This window comes from Epinephelus lanceolatus, chromosome 6 (assembly GCF_041903045.1).
Source record: "Epinephelus lanceolatus isolate andai-2023 chromosome 6, ASM4190304v1, whole genome shotgun sequence".
Classification (NCBI taxonomy): Eukaryota; Metazoa; Chordata; class Actinopteri; order Perciformes; family Serranidae; genus Epinephelus; species Epinephelus lanceolatus.
Genome location: NC_135739.1, coordinates 38438980 through 38463716, shown reverse-complemented (window position 1 = coordinate 38463716; position 24737 = coordinate 38438980). Strand labels below are relative to the sequence as shown.

The 24737-nt window shown below is 40.2% G+C and overlaps 1 protein-coding gene across 1 annotated transcript in view; it reads left to right on the top strand.

The window, feature by feature from the left end:
• Positions 1 to 23856, top strand: part of ghrhrb (growth hormone releasing hormone receptor b) — a 56143-nt gene extending 32287 nt beyond the window's left edge. The window contains exons 3-13 of the mRNA XM_033620848.2: positions 3930 to 4037; positions 11468 to 11568; positions 12685 to 12782; positions 14295 to 14427; positions 17896 to 18049; positions 18181 to 18241; positions 18734 to 18803; positions 20703 to 20794; positions 21561 to 21690; positions 21826 to 21867; positions 23161 to 23856. Coding sequence (XP_033476739.2) covers positions 3930 to 4037; positions 11468 to 11568; positions 12685 to 12782; positions 14295 to 14427; positions 17896 to 18049; positions 18181 to 18241; positions 18734 to 18803; positions 20703 to 20794; positions 21561 to 21690; positions 21826 to 21867; positions 23161 to 23355 — 1184 coding nt within the window. The 3' untranslated portion in view covers positions 23356 to 23856. The remainder of the gene's footprint in view (positions 1 to 3929; positions 4038 to 11467; positions 11569 to 12684; positions 12783 to 14294; positions 14428 to 17895; positions 18050 to 18180; positions 18242 to 18733; positions 18804 to 20702; positions 20795 to 21560; positions 21691 to 21825; positions 21868 to 23160) is intronic.
• Positions 23857 to 24737: the final 881 nt, after the last annotated feature.

The window sequence follows — 24737 nt, the reverse complement described above, 5'->3', positions numbered from 1 at the left end:
TGCAACATGGTAAAAAAAATAAATAAAAAAAATAGCAAACTTAGTCAACATTTCCATTTATATGGTGTGAATTCAAGGCGTTCTGCCGCCATGCTGTGAATGCAGCTTTATACTGCAGCAGAATCACAATGTGTCTTTAAATGCATAAATTATGACACAAAATTAACAGAGGAACCCAAAGAAAGTTCTATTTTTTCATTTTGTTTGGGGGCTACGTTGTTTGTTCTTGAGCTAGTTCTGTTATAATGTGTGATGGTGCCATGAGATCTTCTGCATGTGTGAGCATAATGATGCTGTTGAAGAACATAACATAACCGCCTGTCACACAGACCACTGATCCTAAGAGGATAACTGATACCCTGGAGAGATTTATTTAAGGCATGAAAGAAAAACAAGGCTTTGTGCTCAGGATACTTACTGTTAATGGGAGAAAAGATCCATCCATTATTATATATGAGAGGCACCAGTCCATTCATCCTCTGTATTATCCTGTCAGACCAGTTTTAATTAGCACCTAATTAAGGAACTGTTGCCACCTGCTGAGATCCTTTCACACACTGTGATTAATCCAGGAGCATAGTGGCCTTTTATACTGTTACAGTCTGGATACGTCCTAATGGCTCTCCAGGATTTTTGTTACCTGGAGAGCCATCAGGGCATTTACAATAATGGCCTAATAACGTGCCATTTTCAGTCAGTGCAGTAGATAAAAATGTCATCAACTGCTCTGTGTTACTGTGCAAACAATAACTAAAATGCAAAGCAATTTTTTTTCTGCGAAGGAGAGTTCAAAGTCAAATTTATCCAGTGAGATGTTTGCCTCATCACAGCTTTGGCAGGAGAACCTCCAGCAGTAGCCAAAAGCTGTGTTTTATTATGAATGAGTGGTGGTGTGTCTCCACGCACTGCTGTTTTAATTGACACGGGGCCAAGCAGCTTTGATGTATGAGGCGTTGTGGTGGCAGAGAGAGACGGGCTCTTCATTACTGCTCTCTCTCTCCCCCTCTCCACACCTCCCTCATTCAGAGCAACAGAGGGTGCAGGGAGAGCTTGTCAGCCATGTGAGGGGAACAGCAGAGACAAAGCGTGGGCAGAGAGGAGGGCTGAGGACGTCACTAAAATCAAACGCCCTTTCATTTTCCCAGACTGGGGGAAACCCCTTGAATAATAACATCAGATGATTGAGTTTCTATACAGATTAAATGATTCATAATTAGGTATGTGAATTAGTGGTTAACATCAACAAGCACTGTAGCATTAAGAGGTGTGTAAGGTCAAACAAGTCATTCGCTGACTGAATTTTGAGTGTGTTGCATAAAAAGAGAAGAAAAGAAAGGTCCACATGTCTAAAGTCAGTACTCCATCAGAAGTAAGAACATAATCTGCAAAAATCTCTATCAAATCACGTTCTGTCTGTAATTTCTATTTTAATGTCGGCCAGGCATAAGCTGGAGGGGATCATGTGTCCCTTGTGTGCTTGCATGCCTGAGTGTGTGTATTTGGCTGTCTGCATCTTGTGAGTATGTGTGAGTGTGTATCTGCCCTTCTGCAGCAAAGCTTACAAACTATTGGACCAAACAGCCTTATATTTTGTGTGCACATGTATGGCTGTATATTTAAGAACCTCTGGTGGTTGCAGCGATTCACAGTTGTTGACAAATCTAAGGTTGCTTCCAGCAAATGTCATCACCTCCTACAATAATCAAACAGACAGAAAAAAGACACCTCAGGTTTACATTTTGTAACATGCTTCAGTAAACAGGCTAAGTAGATCAGACAATCATACTGCTGTATTGGGATGTCCACAAGCAGGACTTCTTCCTGAAGGAGATTTTCAAATATCTGCCTACCTTCTACTGCCAAGGAGCCCCTTCCATAAAGGACAGACTTTAATACAGTCCTCTTCTAGTTAGGAGGGGAGGCCACTGGCTGAAGAGACCTGCTGGGACTTTTAAACACTTGCAAACCTCTTGTAATCAGTGCTCCAACATCATACAGCAGATGGAATTTGCAGACATCAAGACAGAGGATATACATACAATTTAAAAGTGTATTACATTCTATGTTGTGAACCACCTCACCTGCCCATGTGAGTGTTTTTACATTCAGCACACTATGACGCGATAGTGCATATTACTCTATGGTATGTCTTCTGCATAATCTGACAATAAAGCAAGAAATCTCTGTCTGTCTGTCATTGTGTGTCCATCGCATATCTCAAGAACCGTTCATCTAATCTGCTTCACACTTGATGGGTGATTTGATGGGGACATGCATTCTTGAATTTGGTGTAATTTGCACATGGGGCACATTCAATATTAGATGAATAAACTTTGATTAAACAAGCAAACGCCACTCTGTGCAACAGTGGAGTTAGGGCTTAAGGACTCTAATGACAGTCATGAAGTCTCACTGAGTGTATTCCACCGTTTTATCCGACTGCGAGTGGCCATGGCTTTTTCTTTGCCGTACTAACTTTACTAACTAACTTTTGTAAGTTTGCCATAATGTTACTAACATAACACTAATAACGATCCTACAGACGAACCATCTTCGCTAATTAAATCTTTGTTCTACTTTATCATGATGGTTAGCTATGTAAAGCAGGTGACTAATACACCTATTTAAACATGAATACATTTATGTATTTTACTTGTGTTTCTGACCACGAGTAGGTGCGATGGTTGTTTTTCAGGGGTGAATTTAGTGATTTGCGGGCATGGATGCCATCTTACTGGGAATGTTGGTAGGCAATTTGCAATGGTAGAAGAAGTAGGCCTATTTCAAACTTTTTTTATGCCTCCTTATTGCTGATAGCCATGGCCTGAGGCATTATGTTTCAAAGGGTTGACCGTCTGCCCAACCGTCCATCCATTAGTCCGTCCTATTCTGGTGATATCTCAAGAATGCCTTGAGGGAACCTTTTTCTCATTTGGCACAAGTGCCCACTTGGACTCAACGATGAACTGATTAGATTTTGGTGATCAAAGGTCACTGTGACCTTGCGTCCGTCTCACTCTCATGAATGCAATATCTCAAGAAGGCATTAAGGGAATTTTCTTAAATTTGCTGCAAACATCCACTTGCCGTCTACAATGAACTGATTAGAATTTGGTGGTCGAAGGTCAAGGTCACTGTGATCTTACAAAACATGAGTGTTTTATACCGTCGCTGACTCATCACTCCTCTTAACTGGCAGGTAGGGGCTGCAAGTCACATTGCAAATGCATAGAGCAAAAGGCATATTTGTAAATTGGCTCAGCTAGAAGCCCTACCATTTGTTGCAGCCCACATTTTGGCCTTTGCCTCAGCTCAAAAACTGACATTCATAGAAAAGTCTGGTCTTAGTTTGAGCATCTGTACTTGATATGTTAAGATCCATAAAGGTTAGGGCTGATATGAGATGGAAAGAAAAATGTTTTTGTTATCTTAATCACCATCTTGACTGTAAGGGAGCCGGGGGGGGGGGGCATTTTACCAGTTACACTGTTGACAAGACTTATCACGATCAGCTTCAGCAGCCATGTTGCGGCCCGAATGCAGCCACCTGCCAGAGATCTGCACTCTACTGAGTGCACTTTACTGATATTTATATTGATATTTTTACGGTTTTTGGCCTCAGTAATAGACACAAATGTCTTGATAAGTTGAAGATTTGTTGCACTTCCAACACAACTTACACAATGACTGGAAAAACTACTTTAAAAGCTTACGTTACCTCTCCTTTTCTCAAATCAGACAACATCTTTCAAGCTATCGCTTTGCTCTTATTTTTACAAAGTTTTACGATCTGTAGAGACAAAATGTGTCTGACCATATTTAACACAGTACATTCTTTTTAACTTCTCAGGCTGTCTACCTGAACTCATAAGTCAAACTTGTAACTAACTGCTGATAAAGGTGTGATTAATGATGTCTTCATGTCTCAGGTTGTCCGACAGCGTGGGATGACATCCGTTGCTGGTATCGTGCTGAGGTGGGACAGGTGGTCAGTGTCTCGTGTGCCAATGTCTCCCAGCTGTTTGCTAATAACCAAGGTAAATCAGTTCAGCACACCTTTCACAAAGCTAGGTGACATTTGGAGGCACATGCAGCCACCTAGAGGCATAAGTGGTTTAAGTAGCTGCTTACTAACCCTTTGACTGCAAAAGCATTTTGATATTATAAGAAAAATATAGTCACTAAATTTTGCTAGGTTATTTTTCTTTGTGGAAGTTGTTATATGTTGAAATTATTTGTTGTCATCGACATTTGCACTTTTGTGACCCTATTTTTGGGGCAGCAGAGATGTTTGAGGAGGTGTAGCGAAATGATTGATAATCCTGCCAACAGTGATACTGAAATTCTTTTCATCCTCCTGCTTGTGCCTGCGCTGTATTTCCCACATTGTTGTTGGAGAGAAGCATGTGTGATTTCTCAGTTGATTTTCCAAAGGCCAAATAACAGGCAGATACAGCTTTTCCAGCATAATGAACTTGTGTTCAGTACATCCATCTTTCATTTTACAGCTCAGCGAAGTGACTAGATTATATATAGACGTCTCTAAGGACTAGTTTTATGCTTTCAATGGACGTTTTTCTATTCTGATCACGTGGACTTTTCTCCAGTGTCTAAACTTGGCTGCAGAGAGCACTGCTCTCCTCAGTGTTTACATGACCCCCACCTTCACCAGACCGCTGTCTCATCCAGCTGGCCAGTTTAAAGAAAACAGAATATGCTCTGAATCTCTCATGTACAGTATCATCATACTGCCAGACAGATACAGATGCAACTGAGATGATAAAAAAAAAAAAAAATTGTCGCTGGACATTTGAGAAACGAACCAAAATCTGCAGTGGAAATATGAGGAAGTAGAAAAAGAGGCAGTACAAACTTTGTTCATCAAGTCAAGAATTAAATTAGAAATAGCCTGACCACCTACAGAGCGTTAGACTTAACATGTTACAACCAAACTTCTCTACTATTCATATCTTTATGAAAATGTTTATTAATGCTATTGTTTTTGTTTTTAAAAAGATTAATATTGGCTGATATTTTCAAACCCTTGAATACACAATACTATTATGTTTATATAAAAGTAAACTCCAGGGTAAAGTCCCTGTGGCTGAGCCGACCGCTAGCAGCAAACTGTGCTTGTTCCATAAACAGTGCCAAACCATGGCAACAGTGCTGACGGAGCAAACAGTATTAAAGCTGGGGTAGGCAGAAATCCTTTGTCCTGTAGCTCCCCCTTCTCAGGCACATAGTTCATAAAGTAACCTACCGTTTCCCATACATTGATTTATTTAATCCTATTTCATCTTACCTCCTATTCCTATATCCTATTTTTATCAAACCACAGATGAGACAAGAATTAGCTAGCTAACTTTAGCGACCCGATGGTCCCTTCGCTTTGCTTTCTGCTTCCTCGTGAGAAGAGCGGGCAGCAGCTTCAGCTTGGGAGAAAAACTTTCGATGTGCAGCTGCAGTGGCTCTAATTCGGCCAGCATGAACACCCCAGAAATATTGCTGATCCTGCTGGGAGTCAGGTTTGTCCAGTCCACCAGAGCTGGGGTTTGCTGCAGTCGCTGAATAGGGGTCCTCAATAGGGGTCCATCTCTGGAGCTGCTGCCTGCTCTCCTCCCAGTGAGATGGTCTGTAGTGGCAACAAGTAAGGCAGGGGACAGTGTGATTTGAGGCTCTAGCTATTGTTAGCTACATGAACGTGAACATGAAGCCTCAACTGTGAGTCTTTGGCTCCAGTTATCTGACGGCTAAATTATTAGCACCATTTTCTCCATCTTTAAAACATTTTGCCAATATTGACAGGTTTTGTTTTGTATATTGACAGACCACCTTTTGTATAAGTCCGTCTTCCTTTTTTGGGTTGCTTTGCAGTGTAGGCAGTTGTTGCCAATGCTGGAATGGCAACTTTCTCTGGAGGACTCTCTGCCATTGAGTCAGGCTGTCACATGCATGCACATCTGCATTAGTGGAACAAGCAATAGTTGGCCAAAGTCTCCTGTCAGGGCCTAGATTTTCTAAAGTCTGAAAAAAGAGCCAAGAGGAGGTGCAGAAGTCATTTTTTTTCTCAGTTCACTTGAATTACAATAGCCCAAAGGTTAACGTGGTGTTTTTGCCCAATGAAGCTAAAATTAAACTGCCTACCTGAGCTTTAACCATATGGGAACTGGAAAATGGGCACTACATTTCCGCAATGTCACTGTCCTGATATCAGTGGTAACCTCCGTGTGAGCACTGTGCAAAGCAGTAAGTAGCAATGAGCTAGTCAGTGGGATAGGCTACATAGGCCTACCTGCACTGAAATGCGCGTGCTGCCGGCTTACCACAGCAAACCATCAGAGGAGCTCTGATTCCAGCACACACAGAGGTAGTGTGACTTTATTCTCTGCTCAGGAGGCCATTACTCCAGTATATCTTTACATAGCAAATAGCAGTTTGCTGCTATAGTAATGCTCTAATGACTTGAAACACGTTTTCATTGATATTTAAGGGTATATTCTGCAGGAATTGTCGGTCACTGTTTGTAAACAGTACATATGGCGAAAATGGAAGTCAAAGTATTACTGTATAACTTTTCACAGTGGAGTCAGTAGCTGCAGAGAGCATGTGCAGTATGTGGGATGCTGGATGTAGAAAATGATGCACTTGACCAACTTTCAGCAGCAGTGAAAATGAAGGACAGCACAAAGCAGAGGAGAAGAAAAAAACACAGCAGTGAAAGTTAAGCGCACTCTTCAGGAGGATCAGGAGGCGGGGGTTGCTGTTGATGACCTCATAACTCAGTGTTAGTGGGTTCCTGGACCCCACTGGATTTCCTCCTCCACAGACACCGGGATAAGTCAAGCGCTGTAGCTGTGATCCAGCCTATCCAACAGGAGGCTGCATGCAGAGAAAATAATGAATTGGGAAATCAAAGAGTTCACTGTAAGAGCCAAGAGCATGAGGAAGGAATTGGCGCTGCTTGTTAAGCATGGCAGTTTGAGCACTAGCACCCTCCCCAGAGCCTCGGCCTTCAACCCCCATTCAAATCCAACCATTCACCCACCGACGCTGTGGCTGCAGGCCGTTATACTGAAGCTAATGCAGCTGGATATCGGTAAAACCACCCACGACTCAAACCCCCACACTCTGCTCGGCTGTGCTGAGGAGCCGGACGGGCATACTCACATCATGAAACTGAAATCTTTTATTTTACTGTAAACTTTTCATCCTCCGTCTCATAAACACAGATTCTCACAGAAAACCTGATGACCTTGAGTGACTCATGACCGCCGTGAAGCTCGGTGAGCTCAGTGAGCTCCGTCATTCTTACTTCAGGCCATGGTGGGAGAAAATGACTGCAAATGTGCCTCATTTAAATTCATCATCGACAGCCTTCACCTGACCGGACTACTGTCAGTGTTACCTAGAGCTGTTAGGAAAGTGAACAAAGTAAATACCTCATACTGTAATACTTTTGTTATACTTTTGGACAGGGAACCAAGGTTAAACAACTCCTTGACTCAGCATTGAGTTAAATTGTCTGAAGGATAGAAAAAGAAAGTTTGAACTGATAATCGAGTCATCATGCTACAATTTTAGCCCTGCAGGTAGCCAACTAAATTTATTGAATTCATTAAATCAAATTGTTATACTTCTAAAGTGCACTGGAATCAAATTAGGCTGCCAATATGTCCATACAGAGGATTTACTGATGCATTAGAAGATGTTTGTGCAGAGTATTGATTCCAACAATCTACCTTGGTCATGTTGAACAAGCAGTTTAACAATCAACAGGAAAGGAGGAAAGTGTAACCACGTACTGTATAAACATCGCTGTACAGGTTCTCAAAGTGCCCGAGTGAAAAAATGTACATGCACATCGCTTGAATCAGAGTATCCTGAGGGACTGAAGGTTGTTGCGGCTGCACAGTATTTCTCAGCTCAGAAGTGAAAACTCCAAGACAAGAACTATGATTGAGGAGTGTGAGCAGGTCATGCTGCCCCACTGCTCCATGGAACAGCAGGTTGGCCTCGTGGTGTGACAGACAGGTTACTTGGTTACTTTATTTGTACAGTATGTCAAAATAGACAACCACACAATACTCATTCTGTAACTGATTTTTGTTTCTGCAGTTTGACTGCATGGGATTATAATTGGATTGAGGCTCTCCAGTACAGCAGACCAAAAACCACTATTAAAAATCACACTTTAGTTAGCAGCTAGCATTGCTGACTTTCAGTCAGATCCATAGACTGTATAAAATACTGGACGTAGTGACCGAGACGTCACTCACTGATTTGTGGATTTTATAGCAGAGTCTGGCATTTTGATCATTGCCATCTTGTTTTGTTGGAGCCAGAAGAAACCAAATTTGAAAAAGCTACATGTAGCTATAGAGACCAAAATTGTTTTTTGCACCAGGCTGTAAGCATGTGTGTTTATAAATCTGGGCATTTTAACATGAAGGTCTATGGGGACTGACTGGCTTCTGGAGCCAGCCTCAAGTGGCCATTCAAAGAACTGCAGTTTGTGGCACTTCAGTGTTGACATCATTTCTCAGCCCTGGAAGTTCCCCATTGTTCAAATCCCTTTGTGCGCTGACACATAGAGGCAGGCAGCCATTCATACCCACATTCACAGAGTCACCAATAAACCTAACTTGCAGAGAACACGCAGAAAATCCACGCTGGCACGAAGAGAACATGCAAACTCCCCCCAGCCAGCCAGCAGGGTCAAACCCACAACCCTTTTGCTGTGGCGACAGTGCTAACCACTGTACCTGTGTGTCACCCCTAGTCAGCCATACTGCAACACATAAAGCGAGAAGGTCAGAGAAAATATTTCTTTATCTTTTTTTAATCTATTTTTGCTCTCTTTATCTTGTAAAGCATCATCAATTAGATTAACATGCTTTTTATTAATAACAGACACACGCGCACGCACACACACACACACACACACACACACACACACACACGCGCGCGCGCGCGCACGCACGTTTTAGGAGACTTGCACAACTTTCAGTCAGATCCTTTCAGACATAAGAAGAGAATGAAATTTATGTTTCACTGACTCCCACAGTTACACAAATGCAGAAATTTTAGCTTAATGTTTCCAGCCAGATGGTGACAGCAGTTAAACTTTTTTGTTGCTTTCCAAACACTAAAGTAAAAAAGTGATGGAAGAGGAAAAATAATCGTCTCTAAACTTTTGACACATCAATGCTGAATCCTTACCACCTCTGTCTGGCAAACGGCAAAGCTTGTTGTTGTGTAGTGTGTTTGTGTTTATGTATTGACAGGGGTTTGTCATGTGTCCTCTTCATAGGAGGTGAGTCTCCAGCCGCTCAGGTCATTAACAGACAGATGGAGTTTAAGTGCAGCCCATTGAATCCTAATGAAGAGCAGTGGCGTTATCTCACTTCTGAGAAATGACCAGAGCGTCTGTGCTCATGTGTATACATGTGATTAGTTGCATCTGTAGAGAGAGGGGAGGTGGGGTGAAAGCGAAGAGTGTATTTACGCTTATTATTCATCAGTGTCTCAGTAAAACTAATAGACTCCATCAGGACAGCTGCATATTCATGAATCTAAACAACAAATGACAACAAATTGAACATTAATCAGCCATCATATTGTATTTGCATGTGATGCTGTCATAAACAACGTGTCTGTGCTGTCCTTTGTTGATTGAGCATGACTCTGCAGTTTTAAATTCAATACATTTTTGAGACTTGCGCATGTCCATACTGTACCTGGGACTTAACCTCTGATCATGCAACAAAAGTCTGTTTGAGATCCCCCAGTCTAAGATTTAAAATGAAAAGAGCTGTGCATTAGCTGTCAGGGGTCCATGTCATTGGTTCGACAGCCCATTGGTTCGACATCCCATTAGTCTGACTGTCCGCGGTGCTGAATGGCTTGCGACGGGCGTATGGTGCGCCGCGACCGGCTTGAGGTATAGCAGGCTCACGGCTTATGTGTTTGTCACTTTCTTTTTCATTTTAACCCACACCATGATCTTTTCCTGACCCTAACCAATTGTTTTTTGTGCCTAAACCTAACCAGACCTTAACCACAGGGCATCATGATGATTTCGGAACGGACTTCGGAACAATGAGTTTAATATAGTCGGAACAATGGGCTGTCGAACCAATGGGCTGTCGAACCAATGGGCAGTTCCCGCTGTCAGTGCCCCCAGAAGAGCTTTCCCAGTGAAATCCATCATGGCTTCCTTTAAATCTCTATGAAAAATATTTTAATAACTTGCCTTGCTTTCCTTCATGAAAATGGAAAGACACTGCTGTATGCCGTCAAATGTCCAACCAGGGAAAACAGCCTGGGAACAAAAGCATCAAGACAGGGGTGTCCACATGCTTTTGGCCTTGTAGTGTATATGCCTCTGAAACTTTTGCTACATACCTCAGTAAAATAAAGGTAAGGCGAATTTTGTTTGTGATGCTTCAAGCATTCAAACGTTGCATTTAAAGGTCTAGAAACAATGTTCAGTTTGTTCGGAATAATCCAAACACCTTAATGTGGACATGATTATGGGACTAATTCTACCCCCGACCCCTAACTGTTAGGACTGCTACGCTGTTAGCCCTGTCAGCACTGTTGCGGTTGTTAGCCCTGTTTGTGTTGTTAGCACCATTAGCTGCTTGCTATTAGCTGAGCCACCTTCATATTGACAACCATGTGCTCAGACTCTGAGCCATAGATATGTTCTAAATGTTGCATATAGCTCCTTTAATATCTACATTTCCTTGCCAACTGTCTGGAGCCCCTCCCATGGTGCCAAGTTCAGACTTCCCCCTCCAATTAAAACACGTATTTTAGTGCTCTGTGTCATTTATTTACGCTTCAGCTACCTTGCTTCTCTTGGGTGACTGTTAAGTGCCACATCTCTCACTTTTCACTGTTTTGGGTTAGCTGTCTAGTCCTCCTAGTAATGTTTTGTGCTCAGATCGTTCATGTGAATAACACATCAGCTGTGCGCTTGAGATCATATTCAAAGATGGGTGAGTAATTGTTGTCTTCTTATGTTTGTACTATTTAAACAAAAAAAATAAGTTTTATTGTATGATATGTAGTGGAAAAGACATATGGTCAACAGCATTGTTATTAGCGACTGTCATTAACAGAAACTTTCAGCTCTAGTTTGTTGGTTTGTGGGTCGAGTTTGAGTTTGAGTGATTGATTAATGCATTTGAGGTCGGGTGTGGGCTGGGTTTGTGTGTGTGGTGCATTATCCTAGATGCATTTCCTTGCAAAAATATTTTTTCAGTGACCTACAGGAAAGCTTGTGCTGGGTGAGGATTGACTGTTTAATTCACCTATTAACTTACCTGGCCTCCTCAAGTAGGGATTGTATTCCTGCAATTGTTCAGTGAATTCACTGAATGATACATTTCTTAGAGCGACTGTTTTCTTCATATGATCTCCTCTGTCCTTGCTATGACAGCTTTATATGTTGTTTTAGGTTACATCTACAGGAACTGCACTGAGAATGGATGGTCCGAGCTCTACCCCTCCTATGAGGAGGCCTGCGAGTTCACAGAATACGAAGTGACAGAACCAGAGGTAAATGTTTAAACCAATTTTTCTGTGAATTATTCTGCAGGGAAAAACTACACATCTGTGAGTTCATTCTCATTTGGATTTCTTGTCTGTTTGGTCGCCATTATAACTGTGTAAATACGTTAAAGGTGCCAAACCATATTTAACATATTTATCCATTCCAGCATGGTGGATATATGAGGACTCATCAGACAAGATATGTGCTGTGCTGTAGACTGGCTAATATAAATATTTTTTTTATATGATGCCCTCTCTTGTCACCAACATATTTTAATTACTTTTAATTACTAGCCTTATAACTGCAGCCCATAATTTAGCTTATTATGGTTGAGTAGTAAGGCTAAATGACAGATGTTGTTTCAGGCAGGCAGTAATATAGATGATTGACATGTCCCTCCCGCTCTGAGACATCAACACGAACCCTCCGAGACTGTCATCACTGGAAACATGACAGCAAAATGTCCTACATTTATGTTTTCCCAAAAGATGACCTCTTGCTGTTGAGCAAATGTTGCCTCTCCTCTCTAAGTAGCAAAAGAGGAAGTAATGATGTTGATAATAAGGTGCTTTGCTCAAGAGAAAAGCTTAGGATTTATCTGTCTTATTGGAAGAAGTGCAGATCAAACCATGCAAGTTTCCAAGTATGACAGGTCACATTATCATTGAAATATTCCCCAAAGTTCACTAAAGGGTCCAGCTAATGTCTTGTCAGATTAAGCAAACACTCTTCAAAGGAAAACTTGTAAGATTTGCGTCATTTTTTTCAGGTCTGCATCTGATTAATTACAAAACATAGATTCAAATCAATCCTGCAGCCTTGCTCATAGAAGACATGCCACATGCACCTCACCTCCAAAGTGTTGAACCACTTTTTACAAGTTAAAGCTAACTTACATACAAATGACAACATTTATTGTCCCCACTAAATACTTTCTAAGTACACTGTCTTCCACCAAAGACAAATTGTTAAAAAGCAGTGGCAGCTTAGTTTTTTCATCACATTAATTAGCACTTGTAAGGATGGGTGAGAAAAGTGTGAGTGAGCAGTTAATAGTTAATATGTACATGTTGACATTGGTTTAATCTCTTCATTCTATTTTATCTTTTCTTGTATTTCAGACATCTTACTTCTCCAACTTCAAACAGGTGTACACTGCTGGCTACGCTACCTCCCTCATCTCTCTGATATCAGCTATTTTTGTTTTCACTGTGTTCAGGTAACATTGTTCATCCTCCCGAGAACAAACAACAGCATTGGTTCAGTCTCAGCAAGTAAAAATGACATTCATTCACGTTCAAGTGACAGTGCCCCCTAGCTGTTGTAGTAATTTTGTGTTGGGAGCAAAAGAGGAAGTCAGCTGAGGTTATTGTAGAGTGATATTAGGATAAATGGTGGCAGTCGGGGTAGATAGATGTTTCAACAAAATGTCGGACTCTAACATGAGAGACTGTTTTTTTAGTTGTTGTTGTTGTTGTTGTTGTTGTTGTTTTTGAGGCAGGACCACAATTGCCCCTAACCTTAACTACGAGTATTATTGTAACCATGTCAACAAATGGCCCCTAACCTTGACAAAGTAGTCATAAAGTAGTTTCCTTATCCGTTGTGAGGGTCCTAAGGACAGAGGGATGTCGTATGCTGTAAAGCCCTGTGAGGCAAATTGTGATTTGTGATATTGGGCTTTATAAATAAAACTGATTGATTGATTGACCCATCCTTCCAACTACTATCATCAGGTCGCCGTTACAAAGTCCCACTTTCCTGGAAGAACACATACAAAAAAACTTTTGTTCCCACGGCCATCACCACCCTGAACAGTTTAAAATAACAATTGAAGTCCCACCCAGATACACTGCTTTGTTGTATATCTTGTCTATTGTGTTTTGTGTGTCCTTGTCTATTTTATTTCGGAGCTTGCCAAAGACAAATTTCTGTTACTTGTGACAGACAATAAAGGTTTATCTTATCTTATCTTATCTTATCTTGATTGATTGATTGATTGATTGATTGATTGATAAGTCAGAAAATCGGCTACAGAAAATGCAAATTTATGTGCTTTTTCCACCCACTACAGTTTTTTGAATACTGGATGTTGGTTCATTGAGATAAGCAGTAGGTGGCAGTGGCACTAATTTTCCAGTCAGGTGCCATTATTACCACTGCAGAACAAGAGTGCCAATCAAACCTCAAACAAAGGAAAACAATGATTGTATGATAAAAATAGAGAGTTTTGAACAACTAATATTACAGCTGTCTGTTGTTGGAAGAGTGGCGAAACTTTTCTGTGATATGTCAAGATTTTTGAATTTTTGATGTCTCCACCCTGGCATTTTGATGTGCAAATTAAGAATGTGCATAAAAAGAGGTGGTTGGAAACACACCTATTTTCACCCAACCATGTTGTTTTTCTGCCTTAACCTAAACCTTAACCACAGCAATACCACATCATCAAAGAGATTAGTTTTTTTCAACAATGATTTGTAACAGCTTTGTAAAGTACAGATTAATTATGTTGTTCTGGCAATAGGGGCGTTAGATCAGTCATCACTTGTGAACAAATGACATAATTGGGGGACTTGTTATCATTTCCCCCTCAGTACTTGTCAAACTAAACTCAAGCCATCTTTACTGAACAAAATTTCCCATCATAGGTGTTTGAAAGTCTTAAAAATTTATATAAAACATGTTCCTTTTAAAAATGACTCACTAAAGTTTTTCTCTGCTCTCTCAGGAAGTTTCACTGCACCAGGAATTACATCCACATCAACCTGTTCTTCTCCTTCATCCTGAGAGCGAGCGCTGTCTTCATCAAAGATGCTGTTCTTTTTTCTGATGAAAACCTGGACCACTGCTTCATGTCTACTGTGAGTGTGATACCCTCCACCACAGCTCCATTAGTGTGTCTATAATGTATAGTTACTAGTGAAGGACTCACATCCTTTACGCAAGTGGACCCAGTGGTTCCACTTATGTGAACATACTGTGCTACAGTACAAGCAGCTTCGTCCTGTTTTCAAAAATCTATCTTAGAAACATGTTGCGGTAAAAGTATTGAAAGTAAAAAACTACTGAGAGTGAAGGTGAATAGAATGGAGTTGGAGGACTATCATGCTTTCAGATCAGTTGAAAGAAAGAAAGAAAGAAAGAAAGAAAGAAAGAAAGAAAGAAAGAAAGAAAGAAAGAAAGAAGAAATGACATAGAGAAGGATGCAAATTAGGAAGGAAACAAGGAAGAATGAAAGGTGGAGAGGAAGAATAAAGGAAAAGAATTGAGAAAATAAAGTGTGAGATGACACAAATGTTGTATGATCTCATGTTGGATGTAAATAAATAGGACAGAAGAACAAAAACTAACTTTGAAAATAAATGATCTGTGTCATATCAATACAGTCAGCTGGTTTCAGGTGGGGGCAGAATAACCTGCATTTTGTTATCTTGACATGAATCTCACAAACTCTGAAGAGTTCATTATCACAGAGAGCAGGAAGGAGTGGGATTGAAATGCTGGGAGTGTCTGTGCATGAGCCTGGGAGAGCATTAACGACAAGTGTTTCTCTTCCTATTTTTCTGTTGATGAGACCACCTTGACAGAAGGTAAGTGTCCCTCTTGTGTGGCCACGAGGGACCAGCAGCAGCACATCACCGTCACTTACTTGGATGAAAAGGACCAGTGAGAGCAGAGGATGAGAGACAGCTCTTGTGCTCTATCTGAGCACAAATGTTTTTCAGACAAAAAGACATAAAGGACAGAGGAAATTGATGAAGGGATGATGTTGGAAAAGGGTTTAAAAAGAAAGTCAATTACTCATTGCTTTAATTTTGAATAAATAGGAAAGATCCTATTAGTAAATAAAATGTTGACACTGACACTTCTGAAATATGTAAGAAATGTTGCTTTAACTAAAATTCTTTAATATTAAATCACTCTACCTATTTTGTTATCTTATACAATTCTCTAACCCTCTTTTTTTTCTCCATGGCAACACATGTTTCAGGACTGAATGTAGGACGTTCATTGTATAAAATTATGGTTATGAAAACATGATTTGCTGACAAGCAAATGAACAGCACAGAATGATGGGTCTTGCCATGCTCACAGTTAGCATCCAGTCACAAAGATGACTAGTGCTAGCCAATTACAGCACAGTAGGGTTGGACTTGACAGGACGGTGGGAAAAATAGCATGTCCTAGAACGGTCCCTCTATTGAATGTTCAAATCTAATACCAGTGCTCCTATTGACACCTGGCAGGACAACAAACAAGCTCACAGCTGGTAATCTGTTGGCTGTAGTCATAAATTGAGTTGTCGACAAAATCTAAAGTTGTTAGCTCAAAATGAAAAGCTTTTACTTCACTCCTAGTTGGAATCAAGAGCAATTGTTTCAAAAATTAGTGTGAATTTTGAGTGATAAATCTGCCACCACTGATTATGTATCATTGTATCTCTTTGACAGGCATAGCAACAGTAACTTTAGGGGCAGCACTAGACCTTACTAGAGTACAGTTGTAATCCACAGCTTCTATTGTGTCTGACCAAGCAGAGAATTTCCACTTTTTTAATATACTGTATAATAGAGGTGTAATGGTACACAGAAGCCACAGTTCAGTTCATATTACAGTTTGGGAGTCACGCTTCAATGCGAGTTCATGCAGTGGAGAAAATACAAATGCATAAGGATACATTGTTTGTCATTTATTTTGAACATACAGTGGTGAAAGTCTCTGAGCACTGAGAGTATTTTGCACACTTTCTCAAAAAGCAACAGGGCACAACCAAAGACTATGAAAAATAATGCACATAGCTACCATGACATCACTCATTGTTTTGTGGACTCCCGTTTTGAAGGCACTATATTTGGCCATATTGCGCCATATGTGACCATATTATGTGTAACTTTAGGCCTTAAAAAATTATAAACAAGTGAGTTAAATAAACCTTTTGTACAGTTGCAATGAACGCTGAAATAAGCCATAAAGATGAGAAGCAATTATTTGCACCAGGCTGTTGATATGTTTATTTATGCTCTAAAGTTTTGCATTTTAACATGGGGGACTTTGAAGACTGGCTTGCCTCTGTAGTCAGCCTCAAGTGGCCGTTCAAAGAACTACAGTTTTTGGCACGTTCACATTTTTTTAATTTTTTATCTCCCGAGGTTCCCACTTGGTCACAATAGGCTATAAAACTGAAAAGCATCTCTTATGATATGAAATTTAAAATAAAAAATAGACAGAATAATAAAATAAAACTTTAGGGTGGCAAGTAGTTTTATCTTGGCTATAGACCCTTTTACTGTTAGTAAACAGTGTAATATTTTTTGGTGGGCCTCTTAACACCTCGCCAATTTCTGATTATGTGGACATTAAAACTCTTAATACACATCATGTTATTCATCCCTACAACAGTAAACACTTTTTCCCTAACCTGATATGAAGTGTGTGCTGGCCACCTGAGCATTCTTGATAACCCCCTTCGCCCAGTCCCTTCGTCTTATCACATTTAACCATAGCTGTCTTTGTTTTTGTTGTCGGGCAGTGGAGGCTGGTATGTGATAAAATGTAAGTTTTGAGTCATGACTTCCTCTATTCTGGCACCCAATAACACAACACAAGACAACATTGTAAGACTCCTATGTAGTCTACAGCCCTGTGGTGGTGAGTTGTGTTTTACCTCTAGCTAACAAACTGACATCATTGTGACATCAGCCGTAAAAGGGTCTATATGCCACTGTTAACGCCTTTTGCTTCAATAAATGTTTTGTTACATTTTGCTTGTGTGACTGAAGGCTGTTTAAGGAGTTGGGTTCAGGACGGTTTATTTTTCTTCGTCTCAATTAGTGGCACATCTGGGTGATGCTGTTGAATGTGTTAGCGTGTTTGATGTGTTTCCATTCATATACAATACAACAGCAGAGCAGTGCTAACACACCATCTTTGTCTCTCTCTTTTGCTGTTGTAGCCAGCCAGGAAGCCACAACTCTTGCAACTATGGCATTTCATTTTTGCTCACTATATTGTGATAGGTTCACAAAACATTCAGCTTGTGGTGCTAACCTCAGCACCTGTTGCTAAAAGCAGCTAAAAGTTCAAGAACTCACACTTGCAAACTGAACTGAACTGAACTGTGACCCCCGCACCTTCATGGTTTGGTAGGAATACACAAGCCATTAAAACTCTAATATATCACCTTCTTTGCCCTCAAATGCATCATCATTGCAGACCTCCCTGTGACCCATACATTAATGGGAGAGACCTGTACTGTTACGACCAGCCCAGCTAAATAACATCCACCGACTCATCTGATGCGTGTGGCTTTTGTTGTTTTGTCTCTACAGACATCCTGTAAATCAGCCGTGGCCTTCTTCCAGTTCAGTATCCTGGCCAACTATTTCTGGCTGCTGGTGGAGGGAATGTACCTGCAGACGCTGCTTGCTCTCACCTTTGTCTTCCAGAAGAAATACTTCTGGTGGTACATACTCATCGGCTGGGGTGGGCGATCCTTCTCTTTCACCTCTTTCTGTTTACCTTCATTTTCTTCCTTCCCTCCTCTCTCTGTCTCTTGTTAGAGCTCTGCTTCTGCTCTTCCCTAATGATCAGGTCACTCTCTTTGTTCCTTCCAGGTCTTCCTACAACAATCATAACGGCGTGGATCCTCACTCGAAACTTCTACGATAACAAGGGGTGAGCTGCTGTGGTAGAATATCAGAAAAAAAATGTCACAAAAAAAAATGAGGAAACTTCAATAAGCATACTCAAGTATCCTCCCAATAAGACCCACTGTCATTAATTTATGTATCCAACCATACATGCATCAAAAACATCTATGTATATTAGGAATTTAACCCTTTTTTGGTTCAAAGAACTTGTGTGTACCTGTTTTATGCAGGTAAAATCAAAGAAAAAGTTCAGAAGGAAAAAACAACAACTTTCTAAACACTTGTGAATTTGCTTATTAGCTTAGCTTTGGTGTTTGCATAATGCTTGTGAAGTGTTTGATGCACAGTTGTTTAAGAGAATATGAAAAAGAAGAAAAATAATCAGTTTATCCTTGCGTCATAATTTAGTCTTGCTCACAAGGATTTGCCTCCACAATTTCTAACAGCATGTGTTTCGTGATGAGATGAACAATATTGTACTCCTGTGACTGCCTTGTTTATCTCATTGCTGTCTCAGGTGCTGGGATGACACAGATGTGGCCTTCATCTGGTGGATCATAAAAGCTCCAATAACTGCGTCACTACTGGTGAGTACAAAGCAGTAACAGGAGCTACTGAGGAATTATAAGCGTCCTCAATATTGGATCAGACCTGTGTGACTCTTTAACTCTGCAGCCTGAACCAGCCACAGCAGACTCCTATCCTGTGTTCTCGTTGCATGCAACAATAACAAGTCAAAGAAAGCTGATGCATTTCCTACATGAAAGCAGGGAAACTTGGCCAGTATATGGAAAAAGCTTGTTATCTTTGGCAGTTAACACCAACAGTTAATCAGCGCACTTCCATGTTTCTCTGTTGGTGTGATTTTGTTTTGTTTGTCTTTTAAATCTGAAGATACAAAGCCTTTCTTTGATCATGAAGCTCAGTGTAAACTGTGGAATTCTCTTGTTTATCAGTGAAGTGCATGAACTACACTGCAGACTGAAACTCACAGTGACAAATACATTGAAGGGACGGCTGACTCATTTGAGTGCGTCCAGTGTGAGCTGACTGCACATGAGCAGGTCTGCGTTATAAACCTCTGGTGTATGACATGTCTGTATGGTCACTGCACTTAATATTTCTAATGTATGATCATCTGGTCATGGGTCACATCTCTTGCCATGTTCATGTACAGTCTCAATCCCTCTCCTTTTCTTGCAGTTCCCATACCCATACAACTGAAATTACATCCAGTAACTACTAGTACTAATGGCAGAATGTTACCAGCGTAAACACTTTGCTTTTTTGCAACTACAGTGTAGAAAATAGCAATGTTTATTACAACATCAGTAATATCTGCTGCCTTACTTTGGACACACAGCTCCAACACGCTGTTTCTCATGATGTGTAGCAAATCAGATAGTGGTCTGGGTGGGATGATAAGGGAGGGTACTGAGTGATGCAGACAGGCAGCTGCCTCAGAGCCAAAGTAGCGCATTTTTCAATTAATTATTTTATCACCTATCATATTAAAAAAATGTATCGTGGCAGGCCACCACAAATAAATCAGTATGTGGGAAATATAATGACTAGTGCAACATCAAGAACATCATCCATCACTGGTTTCTCACCAGTGGTGTAGTGAGGGGTATACGCAGGTAGATGTCGTATACCCACTTTTTTTTTTACTGGCCATTCGCAGTATACCCACCTTTCATCGATCAAGACGTTGGCATATATAGGAAAGTATATCCACTTCTCCCTCGGTGACCTACCTATCTACCTAGTAGTACACCCACCTCATGAACTACCACTACACCACTGCTTCCCACCTGTGAACATGCCAGACCAAACTCGGAAGGGATTGGTCTACTGTCTCTGTGTGTGTGTTTTGCTTCTGTGCCGCCATAGTTGAAGATTAAGTTGTAGTTTATTTGTTTTTTTTAATTTGGAAGCACATATATAATTATTTGCAATCATATTTTAAGGATAGATATTTGGAATAATGGTCCTTAAAGGTACAGTTAAATCTATCCATGCACTTTTTGGTATGATATACAAAGTTAAAAGTAACTGGACCTAGTTTGTTAGTCCCAAAGATATTCTCCATCAAGCAGCTCCATTAGCTCCACTGACTGGAAGGGAGACCCAGGCATTGATCAGTAAAACTTATGAAGCCTTTGGTGAGCATGTTCCAGAGGGGACTTGATATTATTTAAGTTTGAAGTGTAGGTGAAACATGAGGTATCTCAAGACCCAGGTCATTTTCTTGAGTGAGGGGTTAATTGCTAAAAGATTTCTGCTACTGTAAAACCTTAACTCTTAATGTCATTTTAAGTTTTTCTAACCATGATTAAGTAACCTCTACTGCAGTCGTTGTCACTGCAGGTTTGATGTGATGATACAACAGCAGGCCAGCAGATAAAAATGGCTGCAGATGTAGCACAAATATTGTGGTGGTTCTTTCATATTTTTGGTAACATCTATTCATGTGTTTTATGTAGGTGAACTTCATCATCTTCATCAATGTAATCCGCATTCTGGTCCAGAAGCTGAGATCTCCTGGTGTCGGTGGCAACGACACCAGTCACTTCAAGTGAGAAGAGAATCCATATCCCTCCACATGATGACATGCCCAGTAGTGTTGTTTTTGGCGGCCTGTTTTAATTTTAGTTTTAGTCTAGTCTTTGTGTTAAACTGTCATTTTAGTTTTTATTAGTTTTAGTCACGTTCATACTCTTTTTTGTCTAGTCAAGTTTCAGTCAACTAAAAGTCTGAGCATTTTAGTCTTATTTTAGTCAGAATAATCCATGACTATTTTCTTCTCGTTTTAGTCGACGAAAACTGATGACATTTTAGTCTAGTTTTAGTCAATGAAAATTGTATTTTAGTCTCTTTTTAGTAATTACATTTGAATTAAATTATGAGTGGTCGTCAGGAGAGGACGAGGAAAAGGAAAGCCAGGACTCTTCTGTGCAGACCTCTAGGTGTGTTTGTGTAACATCAGCTGACCTCAACAAACTGGAGAGGAGCAAAAATTAAGCGATAACGGTCAGGAATTATCAATGATCATCTGATCTGACGTTTTGGTCAACGAAAATGAAGAGACATTTTAGCAGAGGTTTTATTTTGTAAACCACATTTAGTCTCGTTTTTATTTGTTAACAATATTGCATAATATATTTTAAATTATAGTTATCGTCACATGACCACCATTTACATTGCGTCTCATCTCGTTTTCGTCATGTGATAAAGGTTTGTTGACGACGATATTTAGTCATACTTTTCGTTGACGAAAGCAACACTAATGCCCAGACTTATTGTATATAGTCTTCATGGGTCTTTTTTAACCATGTGTGCAGGAGGCTTGCCAAATCCACCCTGCTTCTCATCCCTCTGTTTGGGATGCACTACATGGTGTTTGCCTTCCTGCCAGAAAACACAGGAGCAGAGGCCCGAATCTTCATAGAGCTCGGCCTGGGATCCTTTCAGGTAAAACACACAACACAAATACAAATTTTTCATGCAAACATTGAGACCCAGTGTCAGACAACTTTGCTCAGGGTGTTGACTTTATTTTGATATTTAATATGTAACAGTTTTGCATCATATTTTTCTGCTCTGAAGGGATCTGTTGTGGCCCTGCTCTACTGCTTCTTGAATGGTGAGGTAAGTAAACAATGAACAACATTTTTAGGCCCAGTATTGTATAAACAATATGATCTCATTAGAATTAGTCATGGAGGACGACATTCATCTTAAATCATTATTACCATTCAATGTACTTAAATACAAATTAATTTATATTGACAGTTAAAAGACCATACAAGTGGTTTGGCAAGTCCCACCCAGTTAGCCTAGCCTGACATCGCCACACCAAATTGAACATGTGAGTTAATCTGCAACCTCCAGCCACTGATTTTCCATGTTGTATTATGATGAAGCACTGAGTGACAGACAAACATAAACGGTGTGCAGTGATGAGCTGTGATGGTGTAGCATCAATATGTCAGAACAAGGTTCGCCATTTTCGCCATCAGAATTTGAAAACACAAAACAAAAAGTTCTACATCAGCTGCAGCCATTATGGTTGTTTTTGGAAATGTCTCAGCTGTGCTTTGCTTTACTAAGGTATTGCAAGTTGTAAATCATCATCTGAAACATGCCCCATATTATATTAACAGTCGCTGGCTGGAAATCTATCTAAACAGTAGAGGGGCCGAACGCATTGGCCAGAGCAAATAAACCTTGAGCTTGCAGATTTGTCTGGTTTCCAGGTTACAGTTAAGCACAAGCTGTTGCCATTTTACATTTTGTCAGTTATTATCCAAAGCATATTGTGAGTTTCTACATAAACTTTCAAGTTCGGGACAGACATTGTGCTAAAAAGGCAACCTGACGAGACTTTAAACTTGCATGAGATTCTTTGTTTTCGATAAAAGTTAATTATTGTTATCTGGTAAAGCAAAAGCAAGACAGTACTGTCATGAAAATGCTTATTGTTGGTTTGATTCAGGACACTCTGATGCCAGGTTTCAGGATGGGCTACTTGAAAGCACCCTTCATGAAAAGCCTTCACACTGACACAGGTGTTTTCAGTTCTTCTGGCTGATTAGATTTCTGATCTAGTTGAAAGAGAAGAGATCTAATCAGCCAGAATAAGCGAAACACTGGTGTGCAGGGAAATATGTCTTTTTGTAGTGAAAATAAAAAAAAAAATACTAATTGCCATAGCTAGCTTTAATAAATGGTATTCAGTGGCTATCTGAGGGGAGGAAAATCAAACTAAAAACCTATGATATGTTTCGGAAAGTCAAAAAGTGTCTGTATTTGATCGGCTAAAATGTGCAAATCTGCTTGTATGAAAACCCCAAACTGTACCTTTCACTCCATGTTGTAATATTTAAGCGTTATTTCTGTTGTGTTTGGTTTTTTTACATATGAATGTTGGTGTGCGTTCAGGTGCAGGCAGAACTGAAGAAGAGGTTTTGGTTTTGGCAGACTCAGAGCTACCTGAGCTACAGTAAAAGACGGCGTACGTTGTTCACTGAAAGCAGCACGGTCACTCAGATCTCCGTCCTGGACAAATCCAGCCCCAAAGACCAGCCGGCCTCAGAGACACACACCCTCACACCCAGCAACGTCTCTGCCGTCTGAGGAACATACACTGGTGTTCACGTCTTGTGTTACAACACCTGCTCAGCATTGGGACGGCGTCCTGAGCAAGTGACTAAACCACAGAGCCTGATTGTTGAATGTTAAAGGTACCTCTTAACTTTGTACGGTACGAATTCCCACATGGGCCTCCAAACTTAAGTTTTTTTATTCACAGTATCCCACACAACATTCCCTCATGATATTTATCATTTTCAGCTCCCAGGCGTCAGACAGAGAGGCCACATCTTCTGTTACCTTATTTATTTATCATAGGCAGGATTTAGCTGTGGGGTCCCTCCTCCACATCTTAGTCACAACCACCACATCATTTCTCCCCTTCTATAAACACACCAACAAGTGCACCATGTATGTGGCTTAAAAACGTTGTCCTTTAACTTATTTTATTACATGTAACAAATTAAAAATCAACCATATTATACTACTACGATAATATACTATATAAGTAACAATTATGACGAGTAGTTTTTTCTTTTACAGCTCCTCTGACTACTGCTGGTTTAAGTCTCAACTGCTCTGTTTTGCACTGTAATGTTGTGTTTGTTCACATGCTAAATCATTCATAAATGAAAATGGGCACCAATAAAATAATTTTTTCCTTTATTGTGGTCTCAAGTAGCCACAAGATGGACAATAGTCAGAAGGAGTAGGAGCAGGAGAGGACAAACACACGTTTCTTGCAGCTGTGAGGTCAGTTAGTGGGGATTTTATAACATTTTCAATTTTTTAGGGTAAAAATAAGTCAGTTTTATTTTTATGTAACAGCCTTTCCTGCATTAAACTAATCTAAGAAGAGAATTAAGAATAGTTTTATGATACATTTCTTCCCCCACCTCTGCATCACGTGAGGTCGTTTTTCAAGCATTTTTTGTAAGTACAAAGTCAGCAGCTGATTAGGTTTGTCTACCAGGTTGTCCAGTTTGCAAATGCCACAGGCCCTAAAGGACATGCTGTTCACAATATATTGAGACAGAAAAAAAACTTAAATCACTACTTGTGCACTTAATACTCCTCGATTTGGCTGATCTGTATTTATTTTTTATACTTTTTCCTGATAGAATTGTTCCATTCATTACAGTCTAGACTTCTCTCACAATGATGTTCATGTTATTCTTGCTCTAACTCATTCAGTGCCACTGGTCCTATGACTGCTGGGCACTACACTATCATTCTTCTAGTTCTTATAACATGAAACTTCCATCATTTAATAGAACATGCCCATGTTACCATCAGTGGCTCTGCATGCAACATGTTGCACAGTGCACTAGCGCACATCTGGAGCACTAGACTGTAAAAGCTATTTATCTGTGAGATTATTGTTTTTAATGTCTTTGTGTCAATGTAAATAGACCTGAACTAGAGTT